The 14326-nt window shown below is 45.2% G+C and overlaps 1 protein-coding gene across 4 annotated transcripts in view; it reads right to left on the bottom strand.

Annotated features, from left to right (window-relative positions):
- Nucleotides 1–14326, bottom strand: part of PLCD4 (phospholipase C delta 4) — a 29307-nt gene that overhangs the window by 9115 nt on the left and 5866 nt on the right. For 3 of the 4 annotated variants that reach the window (XM_084893118.1, XM_084893115.1, XM_084893117.1), the window contains exons 2-9: nucleotides 12107–12162; nucleotides 11816–11995; nucleotides 10409–10637; nucleotides 9151–9280; nucleotides 7576–7807; nucleotides 3956–4157; nucleotides 2745–2889; nucleotides 299–451 (exon numbers count right to left, since the gene is read on the bottom strand). In XM_084893118.1, coding sequence (XP_084749244.1) covers nucleotides 299–451; nucleotides 2745–2889; nucleotides 3956–4157; nucleotides 7576–7807; nucleotides 9151–9280; nucleotides 10409–10637; nucleotides 11816–11995; nucleotides 12107–12128 — 1293 coding nt within the window. In that variant the 5' untranslated portion in view covers nucleotides 12129–12162. The remainder of the gene's footprint in view (nucleotides 1–298; nucleotides 452–2744; nucleotides 2890–3955; nucleotides 4158–7575; nucleotides 7808–9150; nucleotides 9281–10408; nucleotides 10638–11815; nucleotides 11996–12106; nucleotides 12163–14326) is intronic. The other variant, XM_084893116.1, reaches the window with a different exon arrangement.

Genomic DNA, 14326 nt, shown 5'->3' with positions numbered 1-14326 from the left:
AATTATTAGGAAAGTCATTATGGTGGGGGCGGGATTTCTCTTTCTCTATTGTTGGCATAGACTACAACAATTATGAACTTTCAGGAAAAAAATTAAGATACTCCCAATGAAAAACTAAATATAAGTAAAACTGACTTAAAATTTAGAGAACTCTGTAAATTAGTTAAAATTGTCTTCAAGGATATGAAGAGCAAAATGGTCCATCTGAGAGTGAGAAGGCACCAACATGGAGGAAGGAGCCAAAGTGGGGGGATATGGAAGCTACAGAAGAGCTTGGGCTGGGGAGCAGGGTCCGTACCTCAGGCGAGGGCAACTGAGTGGGCAGGTGCCCATCCAAGGTGGTGCTCAGCAGCTGTTCCCCCAGGATCTCGGTCAGATGCTGTGCTATGATCCCCTGCTGTTCCCAGGTGCAGTGGTTCTCCAGGGACAAGATGACTGGGTAGTCTGATGTCTGCCATGAGGGAAGAGGACTCTGAAGCCAGAGTTCTAACACCTATAACCTCCTTGCCTCTCCACGCTCACCTAGTTGCCTGAATATTCACTCAATTGAGTACCCTGATTGCTAAACTCCTCCAATCCCATTTCAGGCCTCAAGGAGGTCTTACTGGGCCTGGAGCCCACCTCACATCTAAAAGTCACTCTTGGTTGAGCCACTGTGCAAAGCAGTATGAAGTTATCTCAAAAAATTAGAAGTGGAACTGCCTTACAACCCAGCAATTCCACTTATGAGACTATAACCAAAGAAACCCGAAACACTGATTCAAAAGAATATATGCACCCCTTTGTTCATCGCAGCATCATTTACAACTAGTAGCTCTGCTCACAAATCCGTGCACCAGTAGCTCGCTGACACCCTCCTATAGCTCTCTGCCTGCTGCCCCCCTCCTGCAGCTCCCCACACACACTCCCATAGCTTGCTGCCCTGCCCCCTCCTGTAGCTCTCCACCACCTGCTTGTAGCCAGTAGCTTGCTGCCACCCTCCTGTAGCCCCCCCCAGTCCCACCCCTTTCCCTCCCCCCTATAGCTTGCTGCCCTGCCCCCTCCTGTAGCTCTCTGACCCCTGCTGTAGCTTGCTGCCCCACCCTCCTGCTGATCCATGATCCGGTTGTTATGCGGTTGGTCATTATATTCCTCTCTTATTATTATTTACAATAGCCAAGATTTGGAAGCAGCTCAAGTATATATCAGTAGATGAGAGCATAAAAAAAGCTGTGGTATATTTACACAATGGAATACTATCTGGATGTAAAAAAGAAGAAAATCTTATCCTTTGCAATAGCATGGATGGGCTGGAGAGCATTATGCTAAGTGAAATAAGCCAGTCAGAAAAAGACAAGTACCATATTATTTCACTCATATATGGAACCTAATGAACAAGATAAAACTAACAAGATAGAAACAGACTCATAGATAGAGAACAGACTGACAACTGTCAGAGGGGAGGGGGCTTGGGAAACTGGGTGGAAAAGGTGAAGGGATTAAACAAACAAACAAACAAAAAAACAAACAGACAACATAGATACAGACAACAGTATGATGATTACCAGAGAAAAAGTGGAGTTAGGGGAGGGAAAAATGGTGCTGGAAGGAGACTTGACTTAGGGTGGTGAGTGCACAGCACAATGTATTGTAGAACTGTACATAGAAACCTATGTAGTTTTATTAATCAATGTCTCCCCCAATAAATTCAACTAAAAAGAAAAAATTAAGGGACAATTAAATGATGAGCATAATAAAAATTTTAAGTGTAAAAACTAATCCTATATAATAAAGGGTAATATGCAAATTGACCCTAATGGCAGAACGACTACTTGACCAGTCACTATGAGGCTCACTCATCACCTCTCAGTCCTTTTCCCCAGCTGGCAGGTTCCAATCACCCAATAGTAAACAGGGAACCGGGGGTGGCCCCACCAGTCATCCCACATATAGAGGGCCACCCACAGTGAGGGCTGGTCTGCGAGAACAGCCAACCTATTGGTCTCTTCCCCTGGCCATCAGGCTCCAATCACCCAATTGCGAGTAGGAAACAAGGGGTGGGTGGCAGCGGGGGAGGGAGGGCGGGGCCAGCTGCAGGCAGCCAGAGAAGATGGCCCTGATCACAGGCCAGGGTATCTGGATCAGGGTGGGGGTTCCCTTGGGACATGGGGCAGCCTGGGCAAGGGGCCTGTGGTGGTTTGCAGGCCAACCATGGCCCCCAGTGATCCAAACTCCCAGCCCCTCCTTTCTTTTTTTTTTTTCTTTTTTTTTTTCAGTCCCTCCTTGAGCAGAGGCTAGGGCCAGCTGGAAGCAGGTATCTGGGATTTATTTATCTTCTATAATTGAAACATTATAGCCTTGAGCAAAGGCCAGGGCCAGGGCAGGAAACTTGGTTTCCTCCATCGCCGGGGGCAACCCAAGCCTCCTGCTTGCTCCAGCTCTGTGGCCGTTGCCATCTTGGTTGGGTTAATTTGCAGGTTTGGCCCTGATTGGCTGGTGGGCGTAGCAGAGGTATGGTCAATTTGCATGTTTCTCTTTTATTAGATAGGATTGTTTCAGCCCCCTTTCTTCTCTGAGCACCCACTCTCTAAAATCAATAAATTTTTAATAGTTGCCTGATGCTTCCCTGTTAAAATATCTTTTACCAAATGCCATTTGACCTAACCTCCACTTGTCCCTTCACCCTCTCTAGACCCAGACCCAGACTCAGCCACTTTTTCCTCAGATCCTCTTGCCTCACAGTATTCCCATCCTGGGGTTCCTACCTGGAAGGCATACTGTTTTAAAGTGGCCACGACTTCTTTGAATAGGATACGGGAGGTCAGGGTGTGTCCATGGTAAACAACAGGCTCCCCATTAGGTCCATCCCATACATCCACCTCCACACAGCGGCACCCTCGCTTCAGGGCCCTGCAAGAACCCCAAGCCCCCAGGGACAGGAGGGGTCAAGGTCTAGTCTTCCACCTGGGGACCCTCTCCCCACTATGGAGAGAACAGTGCACTTACCTCTCCAGATCCCTGTTCAAGCTACATCTCCACAGACCATTCTCTGCCCACTGGAACCCTGCTGTAGCTCACACTGATCTCCAACACTTCCCCTCACTCCCAACCAACTCACAATCTTTCCTTAGTAAGTCATCACATACTGCCTCATGATGCTCTGATGTTCTGGTTGTATTTCATTGTATAACACCTGGGTTACTCAAACTCTCAGTAAATGTATTTTCTCTACTGGACTTCCTAGGGCAGAAGCTATATGTTCCATTCATCTTTGTATCCCCTGAAGCTTCTGGATCAGTAGTAAGTGCAAAGATATCTTGACTTTCTATCTAATGCATGATGGGTCACCATAAAAGTAGTTACCATTTATTAGGTATCGACACAGATTATATCATTGAATCCTCACAACAACCTAGACAGAATCGACAGTTATCATTTCTGATTCACAAGTGGGGAAAGTGAGGCATAGGGAGGTGAAAAATTTAGTTCCAGAGTAACAGTGAGGTAGTTAGGATTGGACCTCAAATGGTCTGACTCCAGAACCTATGCTTTTAACTCCTATGCTCTACTGCAAGCATGTCAAACTCACAGCTGGCGGGCCACATGTTCAATAAATGAGGCATGTGGCCCGCTGGCTGCGAGTTTGACATGCTTGCACTGCCTTTCATTTAACATTGAGTTTATTTACTTATTTAAAGTAAATCTGTCAGGGCCTGAGTTCAAAAAGAGTTCCATAGCCTATGAAAGAGAGAAGCTCCATTTACTCATAGGTTTTAATACCACTCTCCCACAGGTCTTCAGTATCTCCTCCAAGTTTCTCAGGTATCTAAGGATCCTCAGCCCCCAAACTCACCCCTCACAACATATTTTAGATTCCTGTGACCATTAACAGTGTCCTAAATTTTCCACAGGTGTCAGGTGTTCCCTTCTCATGAGCTTGATTCCTCCCCCCTCCGCCACTTCCTCCCCACTGCACCGTATATATCCCTCGACGCTGCTCCGGCCACAAAGCTGGTCCCCCACCAGGTAGGTGTTGTGAGAGGTGTTGATGTAGTAGTGGTTCAGGGGTTGAGTCATATCCTGGTAGACAGGGAGGCAGGATGGGTTGAAAATGTCTCCGTCCTTCGAGTACAGGTAACTGAGGAAGCCATCCATGCTCAGCACATGCCGCAGCTTGCCTAAGGCGTGGAGAAGGGGGACACTGGAATGAGAGACCTCTGGGAGCACCCCAGCACACCCAGCCCACCCCACTCCTCTCCAGGGTCCTGCCTGTCATACGATGTCCACTCCCAGCCTCCAGAGCCTAACTTGCCCCCGTCCAGTGTCTATCATTTCAATTATCCCCACCCCCAGAGAATGTTAAAGCTACAAGGGGAATAATTACAAACATTCTAGTTCAATGCTGTCCAACAGAACTTTTTTACGATGGAAACTGCACTGTTCGATATGATAGCTTCTAGACACATAAGGCTACTGAGCACTTAAAATGTAGCCATGTAACTGAGGAACTAAATTTTAAAATATATGTTTTTATTGATTTGAGAGAGAGAGAGGGAAGGGAGAGGGAGGGGGAAAAGAGAGAAAAAGAGAGAGAGAAACATTGATCATTTGCCTCCTGTACTCCCCTGCTGAGGATCAAGCCCTCAACCTGAGCATGTGCCCTGCCTGATCAGGAATTGAACCAGCGAAATTTTTAAAATTTATCCTCACCCAAGGATATTTTTCCATTAAATTTTAGAGAGAGTGAAAGGGAGGGAGGAGGAAGAGAAAAGAAAGAGAAACATCAATGTGAAAGAGACACATAGACTGGATTTCTCCTCATGCACCCCAACTAGGAATGGAGTTCAAACCCCATAACAGAGGTACATGCCCTTGACTGGGAATCGAACTCAAGACACTTCAGTCCTCGGCCGATGTTCTAATCAGTGAGCCAATCCGGTCAGGAAAGAACCAGCAACCTTTTAGTGCAAGGGAGGACACTCAACCAACTGAGCCATACCCACCCACCAGGGCAGGAACTGAATTTAGTTCATTTAAATTTAAACAGTCACATGGTGCTCATGGCTACCAAAATGGGCAGCACAAAATTCAGTTTGAAGGGATAATTTTATAGATAGGGAAACTGAGGCCCAGAGAGAATCAAAGTCAAAGGCTTGTTAGCCACACGACCAAGGTATCTTTGTTTTATTCCCTGAGCTGTGTAGCTGCTGCCCACTATGATCTAAGGGTTATCTTCCTATTGTCAATTTCCATACGGTATTTTGCCTGAGACCACACTTTCTTCAAGGGCCAGGTCCTGTCACCCTTCCATAGCCCTCAGCCATTTCAGCATGGGCTTCATACATTTACAACATCAATGACTAACAGTTTTTGAGCACTTGCTCTATACAAAGGATGTTACATTCAACAAATCACCAACATGATGAGGTAGATGTAATATAATCTGTTTTGAGAGGTTGGCTAACTTATCCCATGTACATAACCAGTAAGTGTAGGGACTTGAACCTAGACAGCTAGGTATCAGAGCCACACTCTACACCACTGGGCTGTGCAATTTAACTGAGGGAAACATTGCTGGGGCGGGGGGGGGGGGGGGGGGTCCCCTTGGAAGGCAGAACAATTATATTCTCAAAAAAAAAAAAAAAAAAAAAAGAACAATTATATTCTCATGCCAAGTTTCTTGTTCCAGATTTGATAAGGCCTGAAGATGCTGGAGAGTGGCAGCAACTTTCATTCTTTATAGTAATACATCAGATCAATAGGTTAAGTCCACAGCTGCCAGGTACTTTCATATGCATTATTACATTTGATCACCAATTATTTTAAAAATGAGAAAACTGAGTCTCATATTAAGCAACTTAACCTAGGTTACTCAGGAAGAAGCAGAGTGGGAACCTGAGCCCAGGTCTCTTGACTGATACTACCCAGCAGGCAGAGTATAGCGTCTGATAGTTGAGTGCAGGGGGAGGGTAGAAAAAATGTAATGGATGTAGTAAATGTAATAGAAGACCCTATTTCTTAACCCTGTGCCATTCCTCTTCTATGGGGTTCTCTGAGATGATTGCTTTCAGTCCCCTTTCTTCTCTGAGTACCCACATGAGTCTGCAATTACTGATTTCAACACTTTCTACTTGACTCTAAGTTCCATGAATACATTGCCCCTGTCTTGACCTACTCCTGTATCTCTGATGCCTCGCACATAAGTCCTGCCACATTTAGGTATTTAATAAGCACTAGCAGAAGTAGTGTGTGAATGAATGAATGAATGAATGAATGGAAGTGGGAATTGAGACTTAGGAAATCTGGGTCACTTGTCCATCTCTCGCTCATCTCATCTCTAATCTTTATTCTCTAGCACCAAGTAAGAATCAGATGACCTGGGTTTGAATCCCAATTCCTCCTCTCATTAGCTGTTGGCTTTAAGCAAGTAATTTAATTGTTCTAAACCTCAGTTTTTCTCTCTTGTACAACTAACTCAATAAGAAAACCTATTTCAACAGGTCATTGTAAGGATTAGAGGAGGAAAGACATGTAGAGATATTGGCACATTATGGAATACTTGACAAAAGCCCAATCTTGATTTTCAAAGATTGTAGTAAGAACTAAATGAAGTAAGGCACATGAAAGTGCCTTGTAAATAATTTCTTTATATATAAAAGGCTAATATGCAGGGGCCCCTTGGGAGTTCATCTGGGAGACCAGAAGTCAATTGTACACTGTGACTTGCACTGACCACCAGGGGGCAGCATGGACCATGGCGGGTGACCAGCAGCAGCTAGGGCATTGAGGGAGCAAGGGAAGGAGGAGGCAGGGAGGTGGGGAACCTGATCCGCCCTGATTGCCGCCAGGCCTAAGGACCCTATCCATGCATGAATTTTGTGCATCAGGCCTCTAGTATTACTAATAATGTACTAGTAAATTCCTCACATTCTGAAGGGAATGGAGAAAAGGAAGATGTCTACTAAAGGGCAAGGAGAAAAATTTGAGGGCAGAGAGGGCATATTTTAGTTGTGTTTGATAAATGCGGAATGATTGACCTCATCATCATCTCCCTCAGAAAGGGGCTGACTAGCTTCCTAGGACTTTAAGGGACTTAGAGACTTCAAGAACCATTTGGTAAACTCGGAGAAAGCCCAGGAAAGGGCAGAGAGCCAACATGTAAAGTCATAGCTGGCTCTCTGGAACCATGAAGGGAACCACGAAGGGAACTAGAGGAAAATGAAGCATATGTACTAGAGGAGAAGAGACCAAAGCAAGAGGACCAAGTGTTTTATATTTCCATTGAGGCCAGAAGCTGATCTCAGGAAGAACTTTCAGCGAGTGAATGATGTGCAACATGAGCATGGTGGAGGACAGGGGTCTTGTGAGAGACCTAGCATCACAGAGGATACTTGTCTTATCTGGGCAACAAATGGAAATGGCTGCACTCATTTGAGAAGTGGCAGAATGAGATGAAGATGATTGGGCTGGGGACTGAGGTAGGGGTGGACTCAGCCTTCCTTGAGTTAGACAGAAAGCTGCTGATCTCTGGACCTTTCTGGTCATGGTCCCCTTGCCTGACCCCTGTCTGGTACCTCTCTGTTCTGGTCCTCTTACCACTTTCTGAAGGCTCATAACGGTCAATGAGTGCCAGAGCAAGGTCAGAAGCATGCTCTCCTTCTTTCTGCTCCTCTTGAAGGAAATCCACAAATTCCAACAGGGTCAGCTTCTGCCCATCAGCCGAAAAGTTTCCAAACAGTTCCTGCACCTCAATACGCTTAGTCAATGCCTTATAGAACTCTATAAATTCTTCTCCTTCCAGAGTGTCAGACTGGGACGTGTCTGCTGCCTGCAAGAGGATTTAGAGGAGATTGGACAAACACTTTAACAGCAACTTTTATGGCCTTTACTTATCTTTATTTTTATATATATATATATATATATATATATATATATATATATATATATACATATATATATATATATATATATATATATATATATATATATATATTATTGATTTTTTACAGAGAGGAAGAGAGAGGATAGAAAGTCAGAAACATTGATGAGAGAGAATCATCGATCAGCTGCCTCCTGCACACCCCCTACTGGGAATGTGCCCGCAACCAAGGTATATGCCCCTGACCAGAATTGAACCTGGGACCTTTCAGTCCTCAAGCTGACGCTCTATCCACTGAGCCAAACCGGTTTCGGCGCCTTTACTTATCTTATAAGGACAGTCTTACTGACAGATAGATCCAAGTATGTTTCCACAGAATACATGATACTTGGTGTTCATAAAAGTCACTTCAATAAGTAAAAAGCAGCCGAAACCGGTTTGGCTCAGTGGATAGAGCATCGGCCTGTGGACTGAAAGGTTCTGGGTTCGATTCCCGTCAAGGGCATGTACCTTGGCTGCGGGCACATCCCCAGTAGGGGGTATGCAAGATGCAGCTGGTCAATGTTTCTCTCTCATCGACGTTTCTAGCTCTCTATCCCTCTTCCTTCCTCTCTGTAAAAATCAATAAAATATATATTTTTAAAAATAAGTAAAAAGCAAAATTTCAGCCAAAACTGGTTTGGCTCAGTGGATAGAGCATCGGTCCGTGGACTGAAGGGTCCCAGGTTCGATTCCAGTCAAGGGCATGTGCTTTGGTTGCGGGCACATCCCCAGTAGGGGGTGTGCAGGAGGCAGCTGGTCGATGTTTCTCTCTCATTAATGTGTCTGACTCTCTATCTCTCTCCCTTCCTCTCTGTAAAAAATCAATAAAATATATTAAAAAAAAAAAGCAGCAAAATTTCAGCCATATCATTTGCTACTAGAAAAATTTTCACCAGGAAAGAATTGAAATCCCCAAAGGTCAAAATATACCTCCTTCTATTTATTCACATTCTAGATTGAGTCTTCTATTGTTTTAAGCATCGTTGAAAGTCTGAACATGGACAGACAGGTCCTAGAGGTCTGATATAATAACATATTATTATTTACATTTCATAAGATTATAAATCATCTTTCCAACAAGACTGAAGAGTAAGAAGCATGGCCTACATTCACACTGAGCCTGGCATAGTGCTAAGGGCATATAATAGAGATTCAATAAGTGGATGTTATTGGATTGGATCAGAGTACCTATGGTCAAGTGAGAGTGTGGCCTTCTTTGGTTTCTGCAAATCCTTTCCTGGAAAACTCACCTGGAAAAGCTGAAAGGCATGTTCTTCTTCCATTTCCACATTCATCAGGAGTAGTAACCGCTGGACTTCATGGAAACTCATCCGACCATCCTGGTTTTTGTCTCCACGCTGGAACCAGTCACTCAGCCATCGAGGTCCGAGTCAAGGCAAAAGCACTGTGTGTGTTTGTATGTGCAGATGTGTGTGCATGCTCATCCACTGACATCTCTTCCTATCTTTGCTGCCTGTCTATCCCCTACACAAACGAATTTTCCACATTAGCTTCTAGAATACCACCCTCCACCCAGAGTACCTATCTATCTCATCCCTGCATGGCTCAGGTGCCGGCAGGTACCTCTTTTTTTTGCAGAAAGCCCAGATTCCTTAACATACAAGATAATATCTCCTGTGCCCCCATAATCTTGCCCCAGTCTGCTCAACACATCTCTGTCCTTTCTGCACTTTAGCCAGAACCCCAACTCCCCACTCTGTAATGCCCCAGCTCTCCAGCGCTACAATTTCCTGCCTCCGGGCCTTTACTCATGCTGTTCCTTCAGGCAGGGGTGTCTTTACCTCCTCTCTTAATGTTCAAATTATACTCATTTTCAAGGCTCCGCTAAAATACTACTTCCTCCCTAAAGCTTTCTGAGAACCCTCTCAGCTAGAATTAAATACTTCTTCCTTTGAATGGCCTCAAATAATCTAAGTACCATAATAGTTCCATGGTACTTAGATTATTTACACAACCCCATTCTCTTCACCAAGGAAAACAATATCTGAGTCCCATTTATCTTTGTACCCCTACAGCCTGGCACAGAGTGCCTGATACATTCTGCTTAATAGCTGGTGAATGAGTGGATAAATGAATGAAAGAACTAGCATAGAAAGTGAATACAATCTAGGAAACTTACAGCGAATTGACACCACTAAGCCTGTGAAGGGATTGCTTCCCACCCCTGTGGTCGTTAATGCCAGTAGGATCTTCTGCTCAGCGCTCAGGATCAGCACCTTGTTTGGCCCTTGGCCTCTTACTGTCCCTTCCCAAAAACCTAGAGGCCTGATGCATGCCCAAACTGCTTGGCTATGCTTTGGCCATCCCAAACCTCGATTCCTCCTTCAGCATTCTCAGTCTCACATCGCTCTGAACTGCCCATACCCACCACATCTGGACTCCTGGGCTTCCCTAGCCCTGTACCCCCTCCCACCTGTCTCTAGCCCTGCAGCATCTGCCTCTTCAGTGACCTTGGCCCTCGCTCTGGCTCCATTCCTGCCCCGATACTGGTCCAGCCTCTCCTTTTGGTCCATGTTGGTGACGAAGTCCACCAGTAGCTGGAGCCCCTTTATCCAGATCTGGGCCTCTTCCACACTGTTGGCCACCAGGTCCAAGTTGGGGCGGCGGCCATGGAAGACGATGGTAAAACCCTGCTCCAGGTTGAACTCTTCTGCCAGGCTGCGCAACAACTCAGATTCGTGGCCTTTACGCACTGTCTCCACGTCAGAGATCGAGACTGCCAGAGAAGAAGCAAGTGGGAATGCTGAGGAAGAGAGTCGCCCCATGGCAGGAGCTAATGATCAAGGACCACTAATGACTCCCTTCTTCTCTGTGAAGCCAAGAGAGGAGGAACCCCAGCCTCCACGGGCTAACCCCCCAGAAGCTTTAGTATAGGGAGATGCAGACTCATGGGATTCAGGATTCCACACGAATCACTGCTGTGTCCCTAGGCAGCATGTCAGGGGGCCTGCGCTGGGAATGGAAGACCTGGCTTCCAGCTTTCAGCTGGCAGTGTGACACAGACAAAAGAACTTAATCCTCAGTGTCCTCATCTTCAATAAGGAGTGGCTCCTTACATGGCCAGTGGACATGGTGATCACAGAAGGACTGGTGAGGCTGACAAATGGAAGCACTGTTACAGGGCAGATGCCGTTACACCAAAGCATAATATGCCCATTTCCGATTCTTCCACTCCAGGTTTGAGAGTGTCCTCTTTCCAGATAGGAGAGAGCCAGAGAAATGCTCCCACCCTCTCTCCTCAGCTGGAGCTGTGGAATGTGAGCTTTGATATGTCTCTAAAGCAAATTCCCTTAGATACTTCCTGTGATAATGTTTTTAGAGGGATCATAAAGTGTTCAGCCAATAGAATGCACACTTATGATACATTTATGACATTTTAAAATATTCACCATAATGGCGAATATTTATTAAATGCATCTGGTCCCAGGTTCCATGCTTTAGACATTAATTTATTGAGTCCTTGTAATCTACTAGACAGGTACTGTTTAACATCCGTATTACAGATGAGGAAACTGAAGCTTAGTTTAAGTAACTTGTCCAAAGCCACTCAGCTAGAAAGTGGCAGAGCCAGGGCTATAATCCAGCCAGCCAGATGCCTGAGATCATGCTCTTATTATAATAAAGATAACAAGATACATAATGTATGATTTATTGAGCCTTGTTATATGCCAGGACTCTTCTAAGTCCTTTACATGCAATAATTGGTTGTATCCTAATAACAGCCTTAAGAGGCAAATGTTGTTATAATTTCCCTTTTATAGGCTCAGGCATAGATACATGTGGGACAGCACAGGCAGCATCACAGGACCCCGGTGCCTCTCCTGCTGCCAGATGCTGGGCTCCTCGGGATTATACCCACCTATATGCCCACCCTTAGCTGTCCGTGTTACTTACAGGTGGCCTTGGCTCTGCCTCCGACCTGCCGGGCATGCCAGACAGTCATGCCATCTTCCTGAAGTTTGAAGTATCTCAGCCTCTTCCAGTTTTTGGTTCTCACCTTGCGCATCATCATACCTTTCTGCATTAGCAGCACTTCTTGACTGATGGGTAGCCCTGGGCCGGGAGAAGCAGGGGCTGGATAGCCAACCAGGGATGTGGAGGACCCAGAAGGAGCTCTTGAATAGGGCCCAGCCTCCTCCCCGTCCCGGGCTGCCTCCCCACGCCCTCTCCTGCAGGGGCACTCACGGCCTTGCAGCAGGGATGCCATCACCCACTGCTCCACCAGCTGGCGCCAGAGTCACCTAAAGGGGCAAAGAGGAGCAAAAGACTTCACTTTGGTGATTTTAGACTAGAACAAGGGAGGAAGAGGAGGGAACCCATGTTTCCTGACTGCCCACTAGGTGGCAGGCATTTCATCTATATAGTCTGTAGCTTTTTTTTACTTCTAATTTGGATTTGGTGACTACAAGGCTTAGAAAGGCTAAGAAACCAGCCTCAAGTCACATTGGGATTCAGAATTTGATGCCAAGTATGTCTGATTCCAGAACCTTTGCTGCGTCCCATTAGCCATTAGTCTTTCTGCTAAATACTCCTCTCTTTCCCAATACCCTCTATTCCACAAGATAACCTCATGTCACACTGCTCAGCTCCTCATTATTAAAAACCACTATCTTGCTGGCTGCACTTGCAGAATCTGGCATCTCTACATCCTAGTATTTTTTCCTCCAGATAAAATCATCTTAAACATCCTAACTTCCCTATTCTGGGATCCCTCTCTATGCTCCCCTATGGACCATCCAGCTTTGAAATCTTTATTTTTAATTTATTTTATATTTAAATTATTTTTGTTAATCCTCCCTGAGATGATCTTTTCATTGATTTTTAGAGAGAGTGGAAGGAAGAGAGAAAGACAGAGAGAAACATTGATTGCTTCCTGCACAGAGCATGGGGCCGGGGATTGAGCCTGCAACTGAGGTATATGCCCTTGACCGGAATCGAACCTGGGACCCAATTGGCTAGGGCCTTTTCTTTTCTTTATATATTTTTTAAAATTGATTTTTGGAGAGGGAGAGGAAAGGAGAGAGAGAGAGAGAGATTTGTTGTTCCACTTATTTGAGCATTCATTGGCTGATTCTTTTATGTCCCCTGACCAGAGCTCAAACCCAGAACCCTGGCATATCAGGATGTTACTCTAATCAACTGGGCTACTTGGCCAGGGCTCCTGAAGTGTTTCTTCTGTCTCGTCTACAACATTTCATGTTGTGCATAGCTAAATAAGCCGTCTTCTTCTCCTTCACATGGTAAGGCATATTTTATACTCCTTTTCATAACAGTTATTCTGAGAGTTTTAATGGGCCATATAAATTATAAAGTCTAAGAACTACTAAAAAAGAGTGCTTCCTTTATGATATATGCTAATTTAGTACCTGCTTCATTTGTCCTAGTAACAACAAACTTCCCTTGAAAGGAACTAGAAGATTTTATATATAGCCACTTTGATTCTTTTTTTTTTCAATTATTTTTTAAGATACATTTTATTGATTGGAAATATATATATATATATAAAATATATATATATTTTGATTTTCTTACAGAGAGGAAGGGAGAGGAATAGAGAGCTAGAAACATCAATGAGAGAGAAACATGGACCAGCTGCTTCTTGAACACCCCCTACTGGGGATGTGCCCGCAACCAATGTACATGCCCTTGCCCGGAATGGAACCTGGAACCTTTCAGTCCACAGACGGATGCTCTACCGCTGAGCCAAACCGGTTTCGGCCACTTTGATTCTTGTAGAGGGCTGCCTGGGAAGGCACATGGGCAATTTTCTTTAATTACCGTCAGCTGAAATCAGGGTGTAGGCAAAACCATGTCCTGGGAACATGTTTCCCCAAGATGGAGGACATGTCAGCTTGGCCTTCCTATCAGCCCAGATATCGGCAGGGGCGGGACTAGATATGTAAATCCAGGCATGCTAGGGCCGACTTAAGAATGCAAATAAGTTGGTGTTACTTCCTGGTGTTGGGGTATAAAATAAATGCTCTGGCAGGGGTCATTGTCATTATCACCAATGTCTTTCTTCCTGCCTCTCCAGCAGCCAGGATGGCGGCCCACCCAGCTCCCAGCTTAAAATCTATCTCTGTGTCTTCTCTATTTCTAATATTTCTCAATCCCTGGCCGCCTCCACTTAGAACAGGTTCATTCATCTCTTTCTGTGCAGGATGCAGAAAAGGGAGATCCCCTTGACGAAACCGGTTTGGCTCAGTGGTAGAGCGTCGGTCTGCGGACTGAAAGGTCGTAGGTTCCATTCCAGTCAGAGGCATGTAGTTTGTTGTGGGCACATCCCTGGTAGGGGGTGTGCAAGAGGCAGCTGGTCGATGTTTCTCTCTCATTGACGTTTCTAGCTCTCTATCTCTCTCCCTTCCTCTCTGTAAAAAATCAATAATTATATATATATATATATAT

The sequence above is a fragment of the Pipistrellus hanaki genome (assembly GCF_964339955.1).
Source record: "Pipistrellus hanaki genome assembly, chromosome: 8".
NCBI lineage: Eukaryota > Metazoa > Chordata > Mammalia > Chiroptera > Vespertilionidae > Pipistrellus > Pipistrellus hanaki.
The sequence above is the reverse complement of the archived record's forward strand: the minus strand, read 5'-3'. Positions and strand labels throughout refer to the sequence as shown.